The sequence below is a fragment of the Panulirus ornatus genome, chromosome 9 (genome assembly GCF_036320965.1).
Source record: "Panulirus ornatus isolate Po-2019 chromosome 9, ASM3632096v1, whole genome shotgun sequence".
Lineage (NCBI taxonomy): Eukaryota > Metazoa > Arthropoda > Malacostraca > Decapoda > Palinuridae > Panulirus > Panulirus ornatus.
In genome coordinates, this window is record NC_092232.1 from 52,288,153 (window position 1) to 52,312,406 (window position 24,254).

General features: G+C 38.1%; 1 protein-coding gene across 1 annotated transcript in view; it reads right to left on the reverse strand.

Annotated features, from left to right (window-relative positions):
- Positions 1–24,254, reverse strand: part of LOC139750068 (fat-like cadherin-related tumor suppressor homolog) — a 791,324-nt gene that overhangs the window by 46,332 nt on the left and 720,738 nt on the right. Inside the window, 6 exon segments of the mRNA XM_071664403.1 lie at positions 1,976–2,072; positions 8,671–8,894; positions 10,820–10,981; positions 13,658–13,802; positions 17,354–17,562; positions 17,888–18,193. Coding sequence (XP_071520504.1) covers positions 1,976–2,072; positions 8,671–8,894; positions 10,820–10,981; positions 13,658–13,802; positions 17,354–17,562; positions 17,888–18,193 — 1,143 coding nt within the window.

The following is a 24,254-nucleotide window of genomic DNA, read 5'->3' on the forward strand; positions in this document are numbered from 1 at the left end:
TCTGTTGGGGATGAGAGAGCTTGGGAAGTGAGTCAGTTGTTATTCGCTGATGATACAGCGCTGGTGGCTGATTCATGTGAGGAACTGCAGAAGCTGGTGACTGAGTTTGGTAAAGTGTGTGAAAGAAGAAAGTTGAGAGTAAATGTGAATAAGAGCAAGGTTATTAGGTACAGTAGGGTTGAGGGACAAGTCAATTGGGAGGTAAGTTTGAATGGAGAAAAACTGGAGGAAGTGAAGTGTTTTAGATATCTGGGAGTGGATTTGGCAGCGGATGGAACCAAGGAAGCGGAGGTGAATCATAGGGTGGGGGAGGGGGGAAAATTCTGCGAGCCTTGAAGAATGTGTGGAAGTCGAGAACATTATCTCGGAAAGCAAAAATGGGTAATTTGAAGGAATAGTGGTTCCAACAATGTTGTATGGTTGCGAGGCATGGGCTATGGATGGAGTTGTGTGCAGGAGGGTGGATGTGCTGGAAATGAGATGTTTGAGGACAATAAGCGGTGTGAGGTGGTTTGATCGAGTAAGTAATGTAAGGGTAAGAGAGATGTGTGGTAATAAAAATAGTGTGGTTGAGAAAGCAGAAGAGGGTGTTTTGAAATGGTTTGGTCACATGGAGAGAATGAGTGAGGAAAGATTGACCAAGAGGATATATGTGTCTGAGGTGGAGGGAATGAGGAGAAGTGGGAGACCAAATTGGAGGTGGAAAGAAGGAGTGAAAAAGATTTTGAGTGATCGGGGCCTGAACATGCAGGAGGGTGAAAGGCGTGCAAGGAATAGAGTGAATTGGAATGATGTGGTATACTAGGGTCGACGTGCTGTCAATGGATTGAACCAGGGCATGTGAAGCATCTGGGGAAAACCATGGAAAGTTCTGTGGGGCCTGGATGTGGAAAGGGAGCTGTGGTTTCGGTGCATTATTACATGACAGCTAAAGACTGAGTGTGAACGAATGGGGCCTCTGTTGTCTTCCTAGCGCTACCTCGCGCACATGAGAAGTGAGGGGGTTGTTATTTCATGTGTGGCAGGGTGGCGATGGGAATGAATAAAGGCAGACAGTATGAATTACGTACATGTGTATATATGTATATGTCTGTGTGTGTATATATATGTATACGTTGAGATGTATAGGTATGTATATTTGAGTGTGTGGACGTGTATGTATATACATGTGTATGTCGGTGGGTTGGGCCATTCTCTCGTCTGTTTGCTCGTGCTACCTCGCAAACACGGGAGACAGACAAAGTATAGTAAAAAAAAAGGAGAGAGAGAGAGAGAGAGAGAGAGAGAGAGAGAGAGAGAGAGAGAGGTAATACATTTATTAGCGTGAAAAGTTGACTGGGAGATGAGTACGGAAAATATCCTAATTGGTGTTGTGTTAAAAAAAAAGTCTGGAGGGAAAGCCTTATAACATCATCCTATTGCTATCCTGTTCTGAGATTCCTTGAGTATCAATATTTATTACAATAAAGAATGAAAGTATGTGGAAGCCTAAGATGGTCAGTAGTGCTTACCAGAGAATAGGCCTAACAGAGGGCTAACTGAGGAATTTAAGAGTTAAAACAGCTAACCTAAGCATTGTTGATACATGACTAGTATAGAAATATGTTCTAAAATTACTTAGGAGTTTTTGGAGGTGTATTAGTTAAGTGTAAATGAAAGCAACTCTTTGTATCATTACCTTCCTAAATGATAATCTATCTTGGAAATATTTATAGAAATATTTTGTATTTTGACCTCTGCATTCATTTTTTTTTTCATTTTCATTTCCTTTAGTCTTCAACTCTTATCAAGGAGGGTTTATTTCTTATATCATGTTGTATCTGCCCAAATTTGTCTGGCTTTTGTTTAATCTCTAACTTATCCTTTCAAAGCATCTTTTTTCTTTTGCAAGATGACATTCTCTACTAAACCCCCTTCTAACTCATGACAAATTAAAAATCAGGATGACATACATAAACATGAAGGTAATACCCACCTTTGACAACATTTGATCCTGAGGGCGTATTTTCTGCGACAGAAACATAGTATTTCTCACTTTCAAAGGCTGGGGATTCATCATTTATATCTTGAACCTGAGAAAAGATATCAATATATTAGTCTCTCTTTTCCTCTTGTCACAGGGAGGCATGCAACAAGAAATGTAGGCTTTAATGGATACACAATTTCCCTTCTACAGGCAGAGCCATGTGAGCAGATAGATAGCACTTGCTTAGATGGAGGTTGAAACAGCATTCTACCCCAAAAGGTGACGTGTGTACTTGGAGATTCACTCCCTTCAACCTATTCAGCTGACAGATGCCCATTCACAAAATTCAGTGACATATAAGAATCTGTCCAGGCCTATGATGTCCCTATATGGAAGGAAGGTGATGCCTAGAAGCCCTGCACTCACATTCATACACTGACCTCTGGTGGCTATGCCCTCGGCCTACTATTCATGTAGGAGGGAAGAGAATGAGTACAGAAAGATGAGGAAGGAATAGATAAATACTGAAAAGAAAATTAATTGTAAACAAGGTGAGAAATGATCCAAAAATTTTTCAATAAATTCATTAGGAGTAAATTGCTGGTTAAGAGCACAGGCTACAGGATTCACACATTAGAGTTTCAGAAGATGAGGTAAAGATATGCGGTAGGAGGATGAGGTAAAGATATGCAGTAGGTCATACTACTTCAAAAGGGTTTCTGAGGTGGAAGAAACCACAGCTCCAACATCAGTGAGATGGGTAGGGGGGAGGCTTTGGAAAGTACTGAAACTGTTATAAAAGACATTCAAGCTATCAAAGGGCCTTGGTTTATATAAGGGTTATGGTCCTGATGAAGATTCTCCACATGTGGTGAGGAGGTGTGCATACATTCTTGAATGGGCACTTAAAATATTTTTCAATTTTGCTTGAGGAAAGCATAATATCCAGGGAGTGGAAAAATGCTGGAAGTTAGCCCTAAACTACAAAGTGGTCTCTCTAATGACTGTGGTCTACTAAAAAACTGGAAAGAACAGAAAACAAATGGATGACCATCTGCAAGGGAGAAAACATGGATTCTGGGATGAAGGATCATGCATAGAAATCTCTCTGACTTCTATGAGTGTCATCTCTGTTTTGGAACAAAACAGAATGATGGGTGGATTGCATGTTCCTGGAAAGCCAAATATCATTTGACATTGTACCGGTAAAAAAGCCAGATCTTCTGGCAGGAATAGAGGGCACACCCCTATGATATGAGGAAAATTGCCACAATGTAAGGGAACAAAGTATGTATGTCAGAGAAGCCTTGTCAAAATGTGCTGAGGTCACCAGTAGCACTGTTTGGCTAAGTCATATGATCAATGTTTTTCTTGATCTATCAGCAAGTAACCAGGACTGGGCTCAAACCTGAATATGTTTCAATAACTAATGGGACTGGACCCAAACCTGAATATGTTTCAAAATAATGCTAAGGTCATGAGCAAAGTAAAAAAATGATTAAGACTGCATCAACTTAAAGAAGACCTAAATAAGCTCCAAAGTTGGTCTGATATATTGGTATGGGAGGGTGTTACAGAGCAATAATGAAATGTATCAAAAACACTATGGCTGAAAGGAATGACTGGAAATGTGAAGTATTTCTTTTTTTTTTTTAGGATACTTAATCGCTGTCTTCCGCGTCAGTGAGGTAGCGCACGGAAACACACGAAAGAATGGCCCAACCCACACACATACAAAAGTACAGGTACACTAACGAATTTCTAGCAACTAATGGTTTGGCACCTCCTTTAGTCCAGACAAAATTACGTGGGGGAACTTTATATTACCGCAGCCACCAGACTAGTTTACTGAGTGTCCACAGATGGCATTGCGTGTAGGGCGTGCTTATTTACATTCTTTACATTGCACTTGTTGGTGGTGATACCGCAATTCTGTGAGATTCTTAGCTTATTTTGCTTAAATCTAACCCTAGCTATGGCTTCTAAGACATATGAAAGTGTCAGTTGTGGTGTCAAATGTAAATATCAGTCCATATCGATCAAAGATAAAGTAGAACTGCTGAAAAAATGGACCATGGTGTTTTGATGCGTAAGCTGTGTGACATCTAGAGTATTGGTCCATTAACTGTTTATGATACAGAGAAGCAAAAGGAGAAAATACTGAAATTCTATGCAGACAGTGATTCCAAGAAGCAAATGACGATCAAAAAAACTATGAAAGATGGTAAGAGTACTGAGCACAATCGAGTGATGATGGAATGGTTTCAACACCGTCAGAGTGATGGAGTGGACTTGTCAGGTAGCATGATAATGGACCAGGCTAAATTGTTCCATAAAGAACTTAAATCACAACATGAGTGTGACTATAGCAAAGGATGGCTTCAAAGATTCAAGAAGCATTATGGAATTTCCTTGAATAAAGTGTGCAGAGAAAAGCAGTCTGCAAACCATGAAGGAGCTGCTGAGTATGTGGACAAATTTGCAAAATTCGTAGCTGATGAGCACCTCATTTCTGAGCAGGTGAATGATGCAGACAAAATGGCATTATTCTGGCGATGCACACCTAGGAAAACACTAACAACAGAAGATGAAGAGGAACCCACAGGATTCAAACAATCTAAGGACAGACTAACCATCTTTGGGTGCTAAAATATTTATCATTTGTTTGATTTAAATTTTTAGCAGTCTATGGAACACTTTAGACACATGGGAGATGTATAATTAGTGGGTTAGAGGTGTGTTGATGAATTATTATTATGTGACCACTGTTGGTCTGGCAAAACGATTAATCCGGCAAGGCTTTGGAACCAAGAGTTCCTGAAAATCGGTGGTGTACTTGTATATACATAAACGCCCATGCACGCACAAATAAATGCCTATACATTTCAACATATACATACATATACATACAGAGACATATACATATATATACACATGTACATATTCATACTTGATGCCTTCATCCATTCCCGTTGCCACCCCACCACACATGAAATAGCATCTCCCCTTGACCAAAACCACAGCTCCCTTTCCAAATCCAGGCCCCACAAAACTTTCGATGGTTTGACCCAGATGCTTCACATGCCCTGGTTCAATCCAATGACAGCACGTCAACCCCTGTATACCACATCGTTCCAATTCACTATTCCTTGCATGCCTTTCACCCTCCTGCATGTTCAGGCCCCGATCACTCAAAATCTTTTTCACTCTATCCTTCCACCTCCAATGTGGTCTCCCATTTCTCTTTGTTCCCTCCACCTCTGACACATTTATCCTCTTTGTCAATCTTTCCTCACTCATTCTCTCCATGTGACGAAACAATTTCAACACAACCTCTTTTGCTATCTCAACTATACTCTTTTTATTTCCACACATCAATCTCACCCTTTCATTATTTACTCGATCAAACCACCTCACACCACATACTGTCCTCAAACATTTCATTTCCAACACATCCACCCTCCCTCGCACAACCCTATCTACAGCCCATGCCTCGCAACCATATAACATTGTTGGAACCACTATTCCTTCAAACATACCCATTTTTGCTCTCCGAGATAACGTTCTTGCCCTCCACACATTCTTCAACGCTCCCAGAACCTTCGCCACCTCCCCCACCCTGTGATTCACTTCTGCTTCCGTGGTTCCATCTGCTGCTAAATCTACTCCCAGATATCTAAAACACTTCACTTCCTCCAGTTTTTCTCCATTCAAACTTATCTCCCAATCAACTTGTCCCTCAACCCTACTGAACCTAATAACCTTGCTCTTAATCACATTTACTCTTAGCTTTCTTCTTTCACACACTTTACCAAACTCAGTCCCCAACTTCTGAAGTTTCTCACTTGAATCAGCCCCCCAGCGCTGTATCACCAGCGAACAACAACTGACTCACTTCACAAGCCCTCTCATCCACAAAGACTGCATACTTGCCCCTCTCTCCAAAACTCTTGCATTCACCTCCCTAACTTACCATCCATAAACAAATCAAAAAACCATGGAGATATCACACACCCCAGCCACAAACCGACATTCACTGGGAACCAATCACTTTCCTCTCTTCCTACTCGTACACATGCCTTACATCCTTGGTAAAAACTTTTCACTGCTTCTAGCAACTTGCCTCCCACACTATATACTCTTAATAACTTAAACAAAGCATCTCTAACAATGCTTTCATATGTCATATGTGAAGTATGCATGTGTATAAGCACTTGTGAATATGAAAACTGTGCAAGACACGGATAAAGTGAAGCATTTCTAAAGAAATTTGAATAACTGTATAAAAGGTTTTGAGAAGATATGTGGTTGTCATGGGTGAAATGAATGTAAGGTGGGATGTGATGAAATTGGTGAGATAATTACTAAATGGGGAGAGCCAGAGGTAAATCAGAAAGAAAGGTACCTAATGGATGTCTGTGCTGAGAGGGGTTTATTCCTTGGAAACACCTTTTTTTCAGAACAAGATGAGCCACAGATACAGACAAAAGGCCACATCAAGGTTTAATTGAAATATACAGAGGTTAATGAAAAGGTTAGAGAAAATGAATTTTGGAGGAAGTGAAACAACTTTATTGTAAATAATGCCAGGTTGTAGTTTTTGGAAAAGACATGTGTAAAGAATTCCAAAGCTCTGAAGTATGGAGAAAGCAGCAGTTATAAAAATGGCCCACCCCTGAATTGCCAACGGCCACACAGTAGTCATGTGATGCAGCATCTTACTGAGCAATGAATGGTCTAATGAGTGGTGGGGCCACATAAGCAGCCAGCTCTTGGGAGCAAAAACCAAAATAATAAATAAGGAAGAGGGATAGTGAACCAGCATTGTGGTATAGGGCAAGAGAGCCAAGTTTTGAAGTTAACCTGAGACAGTTTATAAGTCGGACCACTTTTGAAAACTGTCAAGTAAGGATGCAGAGCTAGAACTACCCCAGATGTAAGAGCAGCACTTCATACAAGGATGGATCAATCTTTTGCATAAATGTAGGAATGAAAGAAAAGAAATTTCAACATCTAAACAGGATTTCCATAATGTGGGGTTTCTAATATAGAGTGGACATTACAGTAATACCAATTATGTTCTTTAAGCCAATATGTGATATTACAGACCCATTTTCCAATATTATTTCATTTATCTTTTACAATCTAAAAACATTTACGATTTTACAATTACTTTCGTATTCGTTGAGATAACTCAGACTCACAATAACATTATAATATTTCCTAAAATGTTAATATTTCAAAAATACTTTGTTGCTTTATTTACATGTACACACTTCAAAAATGAATTAAAAAAATTTTTTGGAAAGTAATGAAAAAAAGGGTAAATGTAACAGTACTAAGGATCTTTTAGTGCTTATCATATGGCTCCTTGGTTTTGAGCTGAAAGCTGTCTTTCTGGCACAAAATAAAGATATGTCAGTGCAGGTCTTGGGGTATTCTAAGAATGATACAATTTCATAAACTTTTTGTTAATTTCACCATCAAGAAGTTCTGGACTGAAAATGAAGTGCACACAAAGTAAAACTGAGATAAACATGGACTATTTTACTTTATCCTGCTGAGCAAAGTAGAAGTGTACATATGAGCAGACATATATAGGTTTTCTAAAAATGCTGAACTTGAACTGGTTCATATGAAAGTGCACCATGACTTGATGCTTGCCTTTGGTCACCCACCACTTACCTTTGGTAATATGACCCTTGACTTTGGAGACCTATCTCCTGCCTTTGGTGATCACATTCCTTATTTAACCTATCCATCTGACCCCTCACCTGGTGAGGTCATGTGCCTACATATCATATAAATATTACCCCTGAAAATGTGAATTATCACAAAAGCACTTAGATCTTGTTTCATTCTCCTTCTGGCTACAATCTTTCTCTGTTCAAACTCATCCTAACTAATTTGACCTTCAATCTTACTAAACTTAATATCCTTACTTTTATCCATATTTACTCTCAACTTCCTCCTTTCTCACATTCTTCCAAACTCAGGCATCTACTTCTGCAGTTTCTCAATCAATTCCCTCACCAGTGCTGTATCATCAGCAAACAATTGACTCACCAGCAAACAGGAGAGGTGTGCAAGGAACAGAGTGAATTGGAATGATGTGGTATACTGGGGTCAACATACTGTCGATGGACTGAAACAAGGCATGTGAAATGTCTGAGGTAAACCATGGAAAGGTCTGTGGGGCCCAGATGTGGATAGGTAGCTGTGGTTTTGGTGCATTACACATGACAGCTAGAGACTGAGTGTGAACAAAAGTGGCCTTTTTTGTCTTTTCCTGATGCTGCCTCTTTGAAGCAAGGGGTAGCGATCCTGTTTCCAGTGGGGCAGGGCAACGCCAGGCATGAATGAAGGCAAGCAAGTATGAATATGTACATGTGTATAAATATGTATATGTCTGTGTATGTATATGTTTACGTTGATATGTAAATGTATTCATATGAGCGTGTATGGGCATTTATGTATATATATGTGTATATGGGTGGATAGGCCATTCTTTGTCTGTTTCCTGGTGATAACTTGCTGACACGGGAAACAGCAATTAAGTATGACAAATAAATACTACACCTCCATATCCAAAACAACCCTCATCTGCTTCCCTATCATCTTGTGCATTCACCAGTCCTTCAACATACTTACTCCATATCCTATATACCTGTTTATATACATACATAGAAAAAAAATTTGCTCACTTCAATAATCACAGTAGTGCTAGATGCTAGCTCAGGCTTGTCAACAGGCATGGCAGTGACAATGAGAGACAGTCGGTGAACCTCTTCATGATCAAGTAATGAGGTAAGGGTCAGAATGCCTCCTGGAGAGACAGACACCGGAGGAGACATTTCATGACCTCCCCACTCAACGGTATATTCTAATTCGCCATCAAAACGTGCACCCACTGATCCAATATGTGTGCCTGGAAATACAGTAATGGTAATGGTCAAAAGATTTTAAAAAATATAATTATAATTTGTAAGGGAGGAGGTTTAGATTAAAGTTTGAAAATATTTTGCAGCAATGTCAGTCACATCAATCATTTAAAAAATGCATACATTCAAACATCATATTACCCAACAATGATATCTAAATTTGCAACATGTCAGATATCTACATCACTGCCCGTGGCTAAGCTGGTTCAAGGGCAACTGCTTACATTCTCTTTTTTCAAAAATAAATGAGTTAAAACTCATTGTGGCCATCTGAATCATGCCAAAAGTGTCTTCACTTATCCTTATACACCTCCTTCGCATACATCATTCCACAAATTTTTCCACCATTTCTCTCCCTCCAGTCTTCTTCCACTCTAGTTCCCAGCACCACAGGTAGTCTTTCTCTCACACTAACCCTTTTAATCGTACTATCATAAACTCTCCTTGTTAATTTCATCTTGCTTTTTTTCCACATGCTCAAACCACATCAAAGTATTACATTTCATCCATAGTACCACTCTAGAATTTAGTCCCTTTGTATTCTCTGCCATTCCAAATCTCCCACATTACTTTCTTTATCCTATCTAGTAGTACCACATGCTCCTCTGAATCAACTCATTTTCTAAGTCTTAAGACTTGATCTCTGTGACTCATCCCATGTCCATGTTTTGGATGCATAGGTCAAGATAAGGAGGACTATGATGTCCCTTAATCCTTTCTTCACTTCCATATTTACACCTCTACCTTTCATTATTATGTTATAGAATCCAATGACTATTCTACCCTGTACAACTTTCTCCCTCTCTCTCCTTTCATATCACCAAACTTACCCAAGATAGCTCCTAAATACTTAAATTCTGTCACTTCTTCCAGTCTTTCTCTACCGAATCTATGGCACAGTTCAGTGCACTTTCTCCCTCTGTATGGCTCTGCAAAATCTATACTTTCACTTTGTTTCCATTCAATCATCATTTACTCCCTTTAACTCACATTTACCTTCAATTACCTATTCTTTCACACATCATAAACCACACTTACAATCATCTGAAACTTCTCTCCACTTGTAGCAAACAACAAAGTATTATCCACATGCAAGCTTGTCACTAGCCACCATACTGCACCACTACACTTCATCTCTGTCTCCGTTTTCCCTCGTCACACTTTCATCTCTATTATCACTCGATCCATATATATGTTAAAAAGCCATGGTGACATTGCACAGCCCTGTAAATCTTTCACTCAACTCTCCACCTCCATGCTTATACATGCATCTGCTCCTCTATAGAAGACTTTCACACCATCAAAAGTTGTCCCACTATTCCATGTGATCTTCACACATCCTATAAAGCACTCGACTCGACTCTTACATATGCTTCCTCCAGATCCATAAAAGCTGAATGCAGCCTCTTACTTTTGCTAGATACTTTTCCACAGTCATTCTCACCACAAAACTCTGATCCACACATCTACCTTTCCTCCTCACTTATTCTGCATTCATTCGCTTCCCATCCATTCCAGGTGCCTTTCCTATCTTCAATCTCATTATCATTCTTTTTATTTCCCCTTTTGCCACAGGCCCCTGCATTTGTATCCTTTTACTTTAATCCTCGATACCAATGAATATACGAACTGCTGCCTCACCTTCTCCTACTTTCATTAGTTCTTCAAAATACTCTTTCCATCTTCTTTTCACTTCCTCCTTTTGATTCAGCAACTCTCCTTCCTTATTTTTCTCATTTCCATTTCCAATCTCACTTCCATCTCTTTTCTTTTTTCACCTCCTTCCAGTATAATTTCTAATTTTCCTTAAACATTTAACTCAACTTTCTTACAAAATCTTCATCTCCTCTTCTTACTCTTTCAAATTCATATTTTCTCTGGAAACTTAAAGTTATACTTTATAACCACTAACCTGGTTGTGTGTCTTCAGCAACTGTTAGGGTATATATCCGAGACAGAAACTCTGGTGGTCTAACATCAACATCAACAATATGCAACAATACTGGCACATGTGAATGAAGGCTTGGCCGTCCACCATCTCTCCCCTCGATAAAGAACTCAAAGACAGAGCTCCCTGTGATCAGAAAGAGAAGAAAAAAGATGCACATATTACGTTTACTCTCGTTTACAGACACTAAATAACATATGGCAATATGTAAATGAATAGACTTCTTTAAATCTTCTCCTACAACTCCTTAATTTTCTGCACTCCATCTAACTAAAATATCTATTATCTACCGGCAAATCTACTGCAACAGTAGTCATTCAATACAAACTTACACAAAAATGAGCCTAGAAGAATACCTGTCTTATACAATCTTATGTTAAACCCACCCTTCTCCATTCAAGTCATGTAGATTAAGAATAATACAATAAATTTCCCATTAACTGGCACTTCTAAGAGCATTACAGTGCTGGTTACATGAATTTTCCATATAAAAGGGAGAATAAAGAATGATTATTGAAAATTAGAGAAAGATAATAAATACACCGTTTGAAAAAGAAATGAAAACTATCTAATGCCTGACACTAAGATGTACAGGAGCTCCTCAGTTAATAAAAGCATTCCAGAAAAGAGTCACTATATGTACAACTACTTTAAACAAAGTCAACTACATCTTAGACAATGTTAAAGAATGGAGGAAATGCTATCTACATATATCTCTGATGCCTGTTCCCTTCAGGAACTTCCTCAAGGGGTTGATCATGGCAAGTCTCCACTTATCACTGTCCTTACATGGTGGAAATAGATTCCGGGGAAATATTTCCAGACACATTTTCTCACATATGCTGTCCTGTGTTGCTAACATACATTAAAGATTATTATATAAAAATCAATCAATCAAAATCATATCAACAGGATTTCGTCCAACATAATAATGCAAAAGTAATTCCAGTTTGATGTTAAGACTTTAAGGGTAGAAGAAAGTGCAGATATTCCATAACACCATATTGTTATTTATATTAAACAAGGCAAGTGGTCAGATGATCACTGTGTGAACACCACAATGTTTGTCCAAGTAGGCAATTCAAAGAGCTGAATATTCTAATGTACATCTACAACAGGAATTGCCTGTTTATCAAGTATGTGGTGTACCCTATCAATCCTGTTTATCAAGTATGTGGTGTACCCTGATATTAATCAAATTACAAAATTGCATAAAGTTCTGAAAATTTCTGCAGTGGTTGTACAATGATTCCACATTTCAAGTATTACAATTTACAACAGAAAATTTGGCATAATGTACACAAGGCACTGTGGGCACAATGAATAAAAACAAACTATCTGTGCATGTACTACATAATCCAATAGTGTACTAATAATGTATTTGTAATGCATCCATAAGTAAGAAAAATGGGTTGCGGAAGAGTATAGAACATATCCCAATTAGTACTACATTAGAAAAGGTCTAGAAGAAGTGATAATGAATATCATTGCCATTGCTATCTTCTAATTTTATATGAAGTATTAGTTCGTTACTTACTAAGTAATCTTAGCAATTATATAAAACTAAATGTCCTCTGTATGTATCATTGAGGGGGAAAAATTGATGCCTTTGTTTTGGGTTTTTATCTCTACAGGGGCTGAAAGGTACCATCATTTAGGGTTTTTATCAGTACTGGGAAAAGCTGAATGATGACAATGTTTTGACTTTTCTGGTTGACTCATGAATAAACCGGAATTTACTGTACATGAATATAAAATAAAAAAGTGTTTTTCAGGAGCAATATTGTAAATGTCAATTCCTTCACAGAAGATAGTGTGTATAATCTTCTAAAGCATCCTAACAGCCATACACAGCTTTAGGGAAAGGAAGTAGTGGGAAACAAAACACAGATTTTAATGAGAAATTGTGTGTAACAAACCTCTTACATTTTAATGAGAGAGTGAAGTTTGTCCTAGATTTGACACTTTAAGGGAGGCTGATGAATTCATTCCCTTAACCTTATTTCTTTCATATGTTTTAAAAACTGACCTTTTCAATACAGTTTTGAAATATTTTTTGAAACATTAAACATCTTAGAATATATCACAATGAAACAAAGTTACTGTGAACATCAGTTCTCTCAACAAATACAAAAAAAATTAAAAAATAGAAAGTGGAACTTTACCAATTTTAGATTGTAAAATATATTAGAAACAAAAATGAAGAATGGCAATTGTCAAATCATATCATTTCATTACATTAACCAAAGTCCCATTCTACACCTAATCTGTCTATATTTCTTATGACCATTCCCTTCGGGAACTCAACCAGAGAAGCTGGCAATCTTAAAAACTTTTATAATATTGCTTTCAAGAAAAAATAATTACATTGATTACATAAGATAAAATAATACTTCTCAGCAATAAATTTTTTGGTAGCGGTACATAAAAGATAAAATGTGTAGTGTCAATGCACTTGACACTCAGACCTTATTCCTGCACTTTTTAGGACACTGAACAGACACAACTAAAATACTTCTAAACAGTATTAGTGTGACAGTAGCAGACAAAAATATATTTTCAATTTTTTTCCATTACTTTAAGAATATCTCTGGAACTGTAAGGTTTAATGCAGTTTTCATACAACCTGGGTGGATTTACTGGGTGGGAAAACAAACCTGACTGAGGTGGTAAGGGATTAATGGGCATCAATGGTGCCTATCTTTCCCATGGATCATAAATATGAGTCCCAGTCATCCAGTGTTACAGAGTAAACAGCATTGCTCAACTTGCTTAAGATAAAAATTTAAAAATTCCTCTTACCCAACTCATGAGCATTTCTTCTTAAGGACACTTCTCCTGTTCGTGAATTGATAGAAAAAGCATCCATGGTATCTGGCAGACTTGAGCTATGAAAACGATAAGATATGGTGCCATTTTCATCTGAATCTGCATCTACAGCAGAAACCTGGAAATAACATATAACTGTGGTATATATCTTTTCACATGTTTGCAGTATCTGTAATAGCAGGGTAGTGCCAAGAACACATGAAGAAAAGGCCTCATTCATTCACATCAGTTCTCTGTGATATAATGCACCAGAAACACAGGTTCCTATCCAAAATCAGGCCCCACAAACCTTTCAATAGTTTCCTTGGCTGCTTCATATACCCTGGCTCAACCTATTGATAGCATGTCGGCCTCTCTGTATCACATCACTCCAATTCACAATTCCCTCTATCCCCTACACACCTTCCACCCTCTTCCATGTTTAGACCTCAGCCACTAAAAGTATGTTTCTCTTCAGCCTTCCATCTTGAGCTTGGTCCTCAATGATATAGAATAGGAAGAGTAAATAATATAAATTCTTTCTTTTCTTTCATGCATTTGTGCTGTTTCCTGTGGGGTAAAGTGGTATTGAGAATGGATGACAGCAGGCATGTATGAATATGCACGTGTATTTGTATGTGTATATATATATATATATATATATCTTTTCTTTCTTTTTTCTTTCAAACTATTCGCCATTTCCCGCATTAGCGAGGTAGCGTTAAGAACAGAGGACTGGGCCTTTGAGGGAATACCCTCACCTGGCCCAATTCTCTGTTCCTTCTTTTGGAAAAAAAAAAAAAAAAAAAAAAAAAAAAAAAAAAAACGAGAGGGGAGGATTTCCAGCCCCCCGCTCCCTCCCCTTTTAGTCGCCTTCTACGACACGCAGGGAATACGTGGGAAGTATTCTTAATCCCCTATCCCAAGGGATAGTAATATATATATATATATATATATATATATATATATATATATATATATATATATATATATATATATATATATTTTTTTTTTTTTTTTTTTTTTCATACTATTTGCCATTTCCCGCGATAGCGAGGTGCGTTAAGAACAGAGAACTGGGCCTTAGAGGGAATATCCTCACCTGACCCCCTTCTTTGTTCCTTCTTTTGGAAAATTAAAAAAAAATAAGAAAGGGGAGGATTTCCAGCCACCCGCTCCCTCCCCTTTTAGTCGCCTTCTACGACACGCAGGGAATACGTGGGAAGTATTCTTTCTCCCCTATCCCCAGGGATAATATATATATATATATATATATATATATATATATATATATATATATATATATCTTTTCTTTCTTTCAAACTATTCGCCATTTCCCGCGTTAGCGAGGTAGCGTTAAGAACAGAGGACTGGGCCTTGGAGGGAATATCCTCACCTGGCCCCCTTCTCTGTTCCTTGTTTTGGAAAATTAAAAAAAAAAAAAAAAAACGAGAGGGGAAGACTTCCAGCCCCCCGCTCCCTCCCCTTTTAGTCGCCTTCTACGACACGCAGGGAATACGTGGGAAGTATTCTTTCTCCCCTATCCCCAGGGAGATATATATATATATATATATATATATATATATATATATATATATATATATATCCCTGGGGATAGGGGAGAAAGAATACTTCCCACGTATTCCCTGCGTGTCGTAGAAGGCGACTAAAAGGGGAGGGAGCGGGGGGCTGGAAATCCTCCCCTCTCTTTTTTTTTTTTTCCAAAAGAAGGAACAGAGGAGAGGTCCAGGTGAGGATATTCCCTCAAAGGCCCAGTCCTCTGTTCTTAACGCTACCTCGCTATCGCGGGAAATAGCGAATAGTACGAAAAAAAAAAAAAAAAAAGAAATATATATATATATATATATATATATATATATATATATATAAATATATTTTTTTTTTCAAACTATTTGCCATTTCCCGCATTAGCGAGGTAGCGTTAAGAACAGAGGACTGGGCCTTTGGGGGAATATCCTCACCTAGCCCCCTTCTCTGTTCCTTCTTTTGGAAAATTAAAAAAAAACATGAGGGGAGGATTTCCAGCCCCCCGCTCCCTTCCCTTTTAGTTGCCTTCTAGGACACGCAGGGAATACGTGGGAAGTATTCTTTCTCCCCTATCCCCAGGGATATAAATAATATTTTTTTTTTTTTTTCAAACTATTCGCCATTTCCCGCATTAGCAAGGTAGCGTTAAGAACAGAGGACTGGGCCATTGAGGGAATATCCTAACCTGGCCCCCTTCTCTGTTCCTTCTTTTGGAAAATTAAAAAAAATTGAGAGGGGAGGATTTCCAGCCCCCCGCTCTCTTAAATAATATATATGTATATATATATATATATATGCATATGTATGTGCATGTGCAAATATTTACATATGTGTGTATGTGAACAGATGTGTCTTTCTTCGTCTATTTCCAAGGAGGAGACATTGAATTTCAAACGTTTGTTATCTGTTTATTTTCTCTGTTTAGCACTTGGAATAAATTCTGGCTCTGAATGAGCTTAAGATGTCTTATGTGGTGCTATCTCACTAACACAGGAAATGGCCATCAAGGATGAAATATGAACTAGGTTATCAGGTTCGGTAGGGTTGAGGTTCAAGGTAACTGGGATGTAAGTTTGAATGGAGAAAAATTGGAGGAAGTAAAGTGTTTTAGATAACTAGGAGTGGACTTAGAAATGGATGTAACCAAGGAAGCAGAAGTGAGTCATGGGTGGGGGAAGGGGTAAAGGTTCTGGGAGCGATGAAGAACGTGTGGAAGTAGAGAACCTTATTTTGGAGAGGAAAAGGTAATGTCAAAAAGAAATGACAGCCTTAGAGGGAAAATTCCTCCCTTGGCTCCTTGCCCTGTTCCTTCTTTTGGAAAGTAATACACGAAAGGAAGATTTCAAGCCAGCCAGCCCCATCCCTCTTAGTTGCCTTCTCTGACATGCAGGGAAAATGTGGGTAATACTCTTTCTCTCCTATCCCCGGTGATATATATATATGAAGGTGATATTCCAATTTGGGAGGAGTTCTGATGATTCACTTTATAATTACTTCATAATATACAATGCACAACATGTTTTGTGAAGACAATCCGCCTCATTGGGTACAAACAAATAAAATTCTAAATTCTAACACCAGCACATAAGCTTAATCATCCTCTTACTACCATGCCAGAGTATACACAGGCCTGATCATTAAAGGGAAAGTGGGGGGGTGCCTTGTGGTTAAGGGGAGCTGTGTGTGAGGATGGTTAACAACAAGGCACCCCCTACTTTCCCTTCAAAGGTCAGGTCACTGTATACTCTGGCATGGTGGTAATAGGATGTAAAAGCTTATGTGCTGGTTTTAATACATGTAAGAAGGACGTATCACTCTTTAATAACAGTATAAGCTGGGTTTGCATCTGCAGCAGAATATAAACTGGCCAGAAGTGTGGGCAGGAGGAAAATACATTTTCATTCCATTCCAGAGGAAAGGTCCAACAATTTCTTAAAATTTCAAGGATGGGGCCTTCTTGTACAACTGTTGTGAATGTATTTCTATATCAAATTAATTTTAATATAAAATTCAAAGAGAAAAAACAATGACTTTGCTTGACTGCATATCAAGATCAAAGCACTTCTAAGATTCAAAGACCCAAATTGGTGATTTTGTTATTACTACTGAAATAAAAAAGAGTTTAAGGGAATAATGACATACCTTTAAGACAATAGATCCAGAAGTAGTGTTGGATCTGACAATTGCTTTATAATCTGACTGCAAGAATACAGGTTTATTATCATTCACATCATCAACAGTAATATGAAGTGTTGTGAACCCAGTGCGTCCTCCAATATCCATTGCCATGACAGTGAAAGAGTATTCAGCTCGTTCTTCACGATCGAACACTTCTGAGGTCCACACATCACCTTAAGTAAATTAGAAAGATGATTATTACATGTAACAAATGTTTATCATTTGTAAAAATTAATATAAAATATCAAGTTGAATTCTAATTACTGATCTATGTATTTGCTATGCCTCTTAAAATATCTACCAGGATTAAAATCTTGAAATACATTCAACAACCAATAATTCAACAATTCTCTAAACAAATTTCAAGGAATACTTAGCTTTCTGAAAGCTCATCTTGCTCTTTTCTCTCACTTATTCAGAACAAACTTTTTCATCTTATTAAGCAAAATGCTGCACTATTTAACATCATAATTTTTAGTATATAAATCTCAAAATTACCTGTATTCTCATTAATTCTGAAGAATTTGTGGGCATCATCACCAACAAAATGATATGTAACATCACCATAACGACCTGAATCCACATCTCTTGCAGACACTTGAGAAATAGTAGTTTTTACTGCAAAATTTTCTTGAATATGAGAATCATATTGTGCAACTTTGAAGGTTGGTGAGTGGGCATTAACTGGCATGATGGAAACTACTAAACGTGTGTAAGCTGTGAAGACCCCATCACTTGCTGATATATTCAGGATGTGCTGATTGCTCTCTTGAAGTTTCTGACTATTCCATACTTTTACTATTCCTGTAATAAAAACATACATAATGTAATGGATTGAAAATTATTATCACATTCAAAAATCCTCCTCCACTAAAAAATGTAGGCTTTGTGAATGAGAAAATGTTTTCCCTCCAAAATGGTGTCCCACAAGAATATTCTCAAGGAAAATCAGGGTTTTGAGTCTTCCAACCCTTAATGTTTCCAGAGAGGAAGCACAGACCTTCCCTATATCTGGCCATTCAGAGGCTGTCACAGAGAGGATATCACAGACCTACTCCTTCCAGACCTTCAACAGCTGAGAATTCATGTATCTTGATCATCAATGCACTAGTGGGCACAATGGTGAAAAAGAGAGGTTTTTCAAAAATGAGAGGGGATGGCAAAACAGGATAGAAACTCCACCTCAGAAAGAAATAGTGCTTCAGTTTTCAAAATCTATGTTTTTCTTCTGCAATCTGTCCCATGAAAATGAGAGCATATACACATGAAGGAGGAGGGTTCAGAGCAAAGCTCTCATGAGAAGACCAAATCCAGAAGTGAAAACAAATACACTTCCCCATCAATTCACACTTCATTTATCCACTTAATTCCATTTCATTCAACTTAGTGCAATGACTTCGAATTAATGGTGGGAAATTTCATAATGTAATGAATTAATGAAACGTTTTGGAATTCCAGATACATCATGTAAAATCAAATTATCAAAAATTTCGTAACACTGAGAATTAATGTATTTTTCAGAAGCCACATTACAAATTACCACATTTCAGAATATTCTAAATCAGTGAAACAGCACATTTTTACAATTTTGGTTCATTCATAACTTTCAAAAGTTCACAAGGGATATATCCCAAGCTTTACAAATTATTAGTGTCCAGCGTATCTTCAACAGTGACTGAGGCACACTGGAGTCTGTCTCCTGAATGAGAAATCCCTAGGGCCATCTATATTTAGGTACCTTTTGATGAAGGTGGTACAAGAGTACCAAAGTTCCTTTTACTTGATTTACTCCAACAATAAGTTTCTGAGGAAAGCCAAGGTAGTAGACACAACCTCAAGTATTCTAACATAAAGCCCAGGGTGAACCAGTAAAATTGGTTTCTTACCCCACATAGATATTCCTTATTAAATGGGGTTTCAAGGATCCAGGGTGCACGAATAAATGGTTCATTCAATCTCTGGTGAAGTTCAAGAGGTCTCCAAGAGATTTTTGTAGGCATAAATGCATGATGCCCTCTCAATGAGGTCTTGCAAAAGATATGACATTTGGGCAAAAAAAATCTATGGTTTGGAACAGGTATCAGAGACATAGGTAGACAGATAGATAGAGGAGGCTGTCAAAGAGCTGATGAAGAGGTTTTTGTGTCGGGATATAAAATGCAACTCACTAACCCTCCTTCCAGAGCCCAAGGCTATAAGGAAAGTTTTCATAGGAAAGTGCTAAGGCGCTAAACTTCCAACCAAAATATTTAGTTTTATTACATTCAAGATTTTTGAAAGCTCCAGCTTAGGCTGTAATAGAGAAGAACATGTTTTCTGAGAAAAAAGATCAAAGGAGTTTATCCAGAACAGGACTTATTAAATTGAAACTAAAGCCCAAAAAAGGTGCTCTCAATGGGCACTCCTACAATCACTCATATAACTGCTAATAGCATTGCAAGCCTTATTCTTCTCATGGATAATACTAGAACTGTACTCCTATCACATGCTTCCATCACATCCAAGACAGAGGACTCTTCAAGCATGGACTGATGGGTTTTCCAGACAGACTGGTACTGTCTTTATCTAATTCAATTCATAGTTACCCCAGAACTAATTTCTACGAAAAATTCTGCTATCATCCAGGACTAATTTCTATGAAAGAGTTTTAGTATCACCCAGGTCCTTTCTAAAGGATCTTGCAGCCCAAGTTACACTACTTACATCCAGTAGCAGGAAAATGTATACTCCTTCGGAATGAGTTCTTTGATGAAGTTGTACTGTATTGCTACCTCTTGAGTTCAATGGAATTTGAAATGATTAGTTATGTCAGTTGTTCTAGATTAGCTGGTAATTTTGAATATTTTCTATTTCTTATACATCACATACAGCCCTCTCTCATGCCATATTCTTCGACTTAATTCTATGAAAAAATACTTGGTATTATTTGTTTATTGAAACAGGAAAAAATGAGTGTAATTCACTACACTGGTGATACTCATTCTAAAAAGTATTTGCATCACACCTACAGCAAGAAAACTTTGGAAAGCTAAAGGAATGGATTGCTATTTAACAAAGATTAAACAGTCATGAAATAAAATGATAAAGTAATTGGACTTACAACTTAATATTGTTAGAAAATCTAATAGTTTTGTCAAAGGAAACATGAGAAGTAAACAAAAATATACTATTTATCAGGACAGCATTATTTTGTTCAAGAGGGAATCATCAAGCCAGTGTATAGAGAGACTTTGGGGCATAATGACCATAAATGATCAGAAGATACAAATCCAGGTTCAAAATATTTACAACCAAATCAAAGTGGCATATGGCTCTTATGGCCATTCCATTTGTTAGTGAACATTGTACAGAATGGAATAGAGAAATGATGATGAGACCATGTGAAACACAAATAAAATGCAGTGACAATAATATAACAGCAGTCATTTTTATGGGCATTTTAGAACTCTGCCAGATTTCCCAAATATTCTTTCATTATTTCATACTTTATTTAAATCTCAGAGTCCTTTTTTCACACAATACCAAACATTCAGGTGTATTTATGAATAAACAAAAAGTTCTCAATATAACAGATAGTAAACAACAGGAATGCAGGAGTATCTGGTAATTCCATTTAGGATAGTTCCTCCACTCATCTAATTATACCTACAGCAATACCTGTCCCATCTTGTGTAGTGTCAGTGCCAAAAATTGACAGCAGGCACATCAACACAGGACAGGATACATAAATCTAAAGAAGTTGTATAATAGTTGGAAATGTTTTAGAGATGGGACCCATTAATGTAAAACTCTCTCCCCACACAGTACAGATGAATAAATGATTAAGTAAATGGGAGGTGTTTAAGGAAGCAGTGTTGACATGTGTGAGAGAAGTGTGTGGTTTGGAGTAAGCAGGAGGTGGGTAGATGAGAGAGGGTAGTAAAAGGTGGGATGACTACGCAATGTTGCAAGTGAAAGAGAAAGGAGATGTATTAGCAGAATCTACAGGGAAAGAATGCAAGTGAGTGGGAGATGTACAAAAGAAAATGGCATGAAGTCAAGAGGGAGCAGGAGGTCAAGAGGAAGATGCAGGAGCTGAGAAAGAATGCAAATGAGAGTTGGGGTAAGCACATATCAATAAACTTTAGGAAGAATAAGAAAATGTTTTGAAAGGAGTTTAACAGCATGAGAGAAACAGGAAAACAAATGGGAACATCGATGAAGGGAGTAAATGGAGAACCAGTAACAGGCAGAGATGAGGTGAGGAGGGGTTGGCTTGAGTACTTTGAAGGATTCTTGAATGTGTTTGATGAAGGGGTGGCAGATATAGGGGATTTGGGTCTAAGAGTTCATGAAGTGAGAGTCATGGCAAGTGGTATGGTGAAAACAGAATTGGTGAAAGTCTTGCACAAAGTGAAATATAGCAAAGCAGCTGGAGTAGATGGTGCTGCAGCTGAATATTTTAAGAGGTGACTGTGTTTTGACTAGTTAGTGAGGATTTTCACTGTGTGCATAGGTCATGGTGAGATACCTGATGATTGGCAGAATGACTGCATAGTGCCACTAAAAAGGCAAGGGATATAAAGGTGAGTTTGTTGAGTGTACATAGTAAGTTTTAAGGAAGAATGGTGGCATGCACAGAGCATCAAACTGGGGAGGAACAGTGTGGTTTCAGGAGTGATAGGAGACGTGTGGATCAGGGGTCAGCTTTGAAGAACATATATGAGAAATACTTAGAAACAGAGGGATTTGTAAATGGCATTTATGGATCTGAAGAAAGCATCTGGTATGGTTGCATAGGTGTGAGGAATATACAGTGTTAGAGGGAAGCTAACATAAACGGTGAGAAGCTTTTATCAAGAAGACCTAAAAAAGGCACCAAAAGCTGACAAGAGTTGGATTGGAGAAAGGTAATAGAGATGGTGCCAGAATTAAGAGAGCCGAGTTACAAGGGAAAGTTAAAAGCCTAAAATTTGCCCTCCATGGAAGGGAGAAGTGTGAGGGTTGACCCTAAGTCAACCTTTAATATTCAAACCAGATTGATGATGTTGATAGTGAAGAGTTCTTCAAAAAATGTAAGGTTAGGGTACCCAGAGGACAAAACATGAAACTTGTTAAAAAAGAAGTAAGGAAGTACTTTTATATTATAAAACTGGCAGACGAATGGAATGAAATGACTGACAATATGATTAATGTACACAGCATACATAAATTAAGGAAATTGTATGATGCCTGAGAATGTTCAAGAGATGGGGCACCCCACAAGTTAAAAACCCCTTCCCTATACATTTCAATGGACTGAACCAGGGTATGTGAAATGTCTGAGGTAACCAAAGAAAGGTCTGTGGGGCCTGGATGTGGATAAGGAGCTGTGGTTTTGGTACATTACATATGACAGCTAGAGTCAGAGTGAATGAATATGGTCTTTTTTGTCTGTTTTCCTGGTGCTATCTCTGACGCAGGGGGTGGCAATGCTGTTTCCTGTGGGGCATGGTGGCATTGGGAATGGAGGAAGGCAAGCAAGTGTACACATGTACATGTGTATATATATGCATATGTCTGTGTATGCATATATGCACATGCCTGTATGTGTATGTATATGTGTATATGTAAACGTATGTTGATAGGTATATGTATGTAAATGTACATGTATGTGAGCTGATTAGAGTGGGAAACTGCTGAAGTTGGTGACTGAGTTTGGAAAAGTGTGTGAAAGGAGAAAGTTGAGAGTAAATGTGAATAAGAGCAAGGTTATTAGGTTCAGCAGGGTTGAGGGACAATTTGGTTGGGATGTAAGTTTGAATGGAAATAAATTGAAGGAAGTGAAGTGTTTTAAATATCTGGGAGTGGGCTTAGCAGAAAAAGGAACCATGGAAGCAGAAGTGAGTCAGTGGGTGGGGGAGGGGGCGAAGGTTTTGGGAGTGATGAAGAATGTGTCAAAGGAGAGAACATTATCTCGGAGAGTAAAATTGAGTATGCCTGAAGGAATGGTAGTTCCAACAATGGTGTATGGATGCAAGGCATGGGCTATAGATAGGGTTGTACAGAGGAGGGTGTATGTGTTGGAAATGAAATGCTTGAGGACAATATGTGGTGTGAGGTGGTTTGATCAAGTAAGTAATGAAAGGGTAAGAGAGATGTGTGGTAATAAAAAGTGTGTGGTTGAGAGAGCAGAAGAGGGTGTTTTGAAATGGTTTGGTCACATGGAGAGAATGAGTGAGGAATGATTGACAAAGAGAATATATGTGTCAGAGGTGGAGGGAATGAGGAAAAGTGGGAGACCAAATTGGAGGTGAAAGGATGGAGAGAAAAAGATTTTGAGCAATTGGGGCCTGAACATGCAAGAGGGTGAAAGGTGTGCAAGGAACAGAGTGAACTGGAACAATGTGGTATACCGGGGTCGACGTGTTATCAATGGATTGAACCAGGGCATGTGAAGTGTCTGGGGTAAACCATGGAAAATTTTGTGGGGCCTGGATGTGGAAAGGAAGCTGTGGTTTCGGTGCATTATATATGACAGCTAGAGACTGAGTGTGAACGAATGTGGCCTTTGTTGTCTTTTCCTAGCGCTACCTTGAGCACCTGTGGGGGGAGGGGGTTGTCATTTCATGTGTGGCGGGGTGGCGACATGAATGAATAAAGGCAGCAAGTATGAATTATATTCATGTGTATATATGTATATGTCTCTGTATGTATATATATATGGATATGTCGAAATGTATAGGTATGTATATGTGTGTGTGTGGACGTGTATGTACATACATGTGTATGTGGGTGGGTTGGGCCATCTTTCGTCTGTTTCCTTGCGCTACCTCACTAACGTGGGAGACAGCGACAAAGTATACTATATAATAAATAAATATGTGTGTGCGCGTGTGAGTGTAAC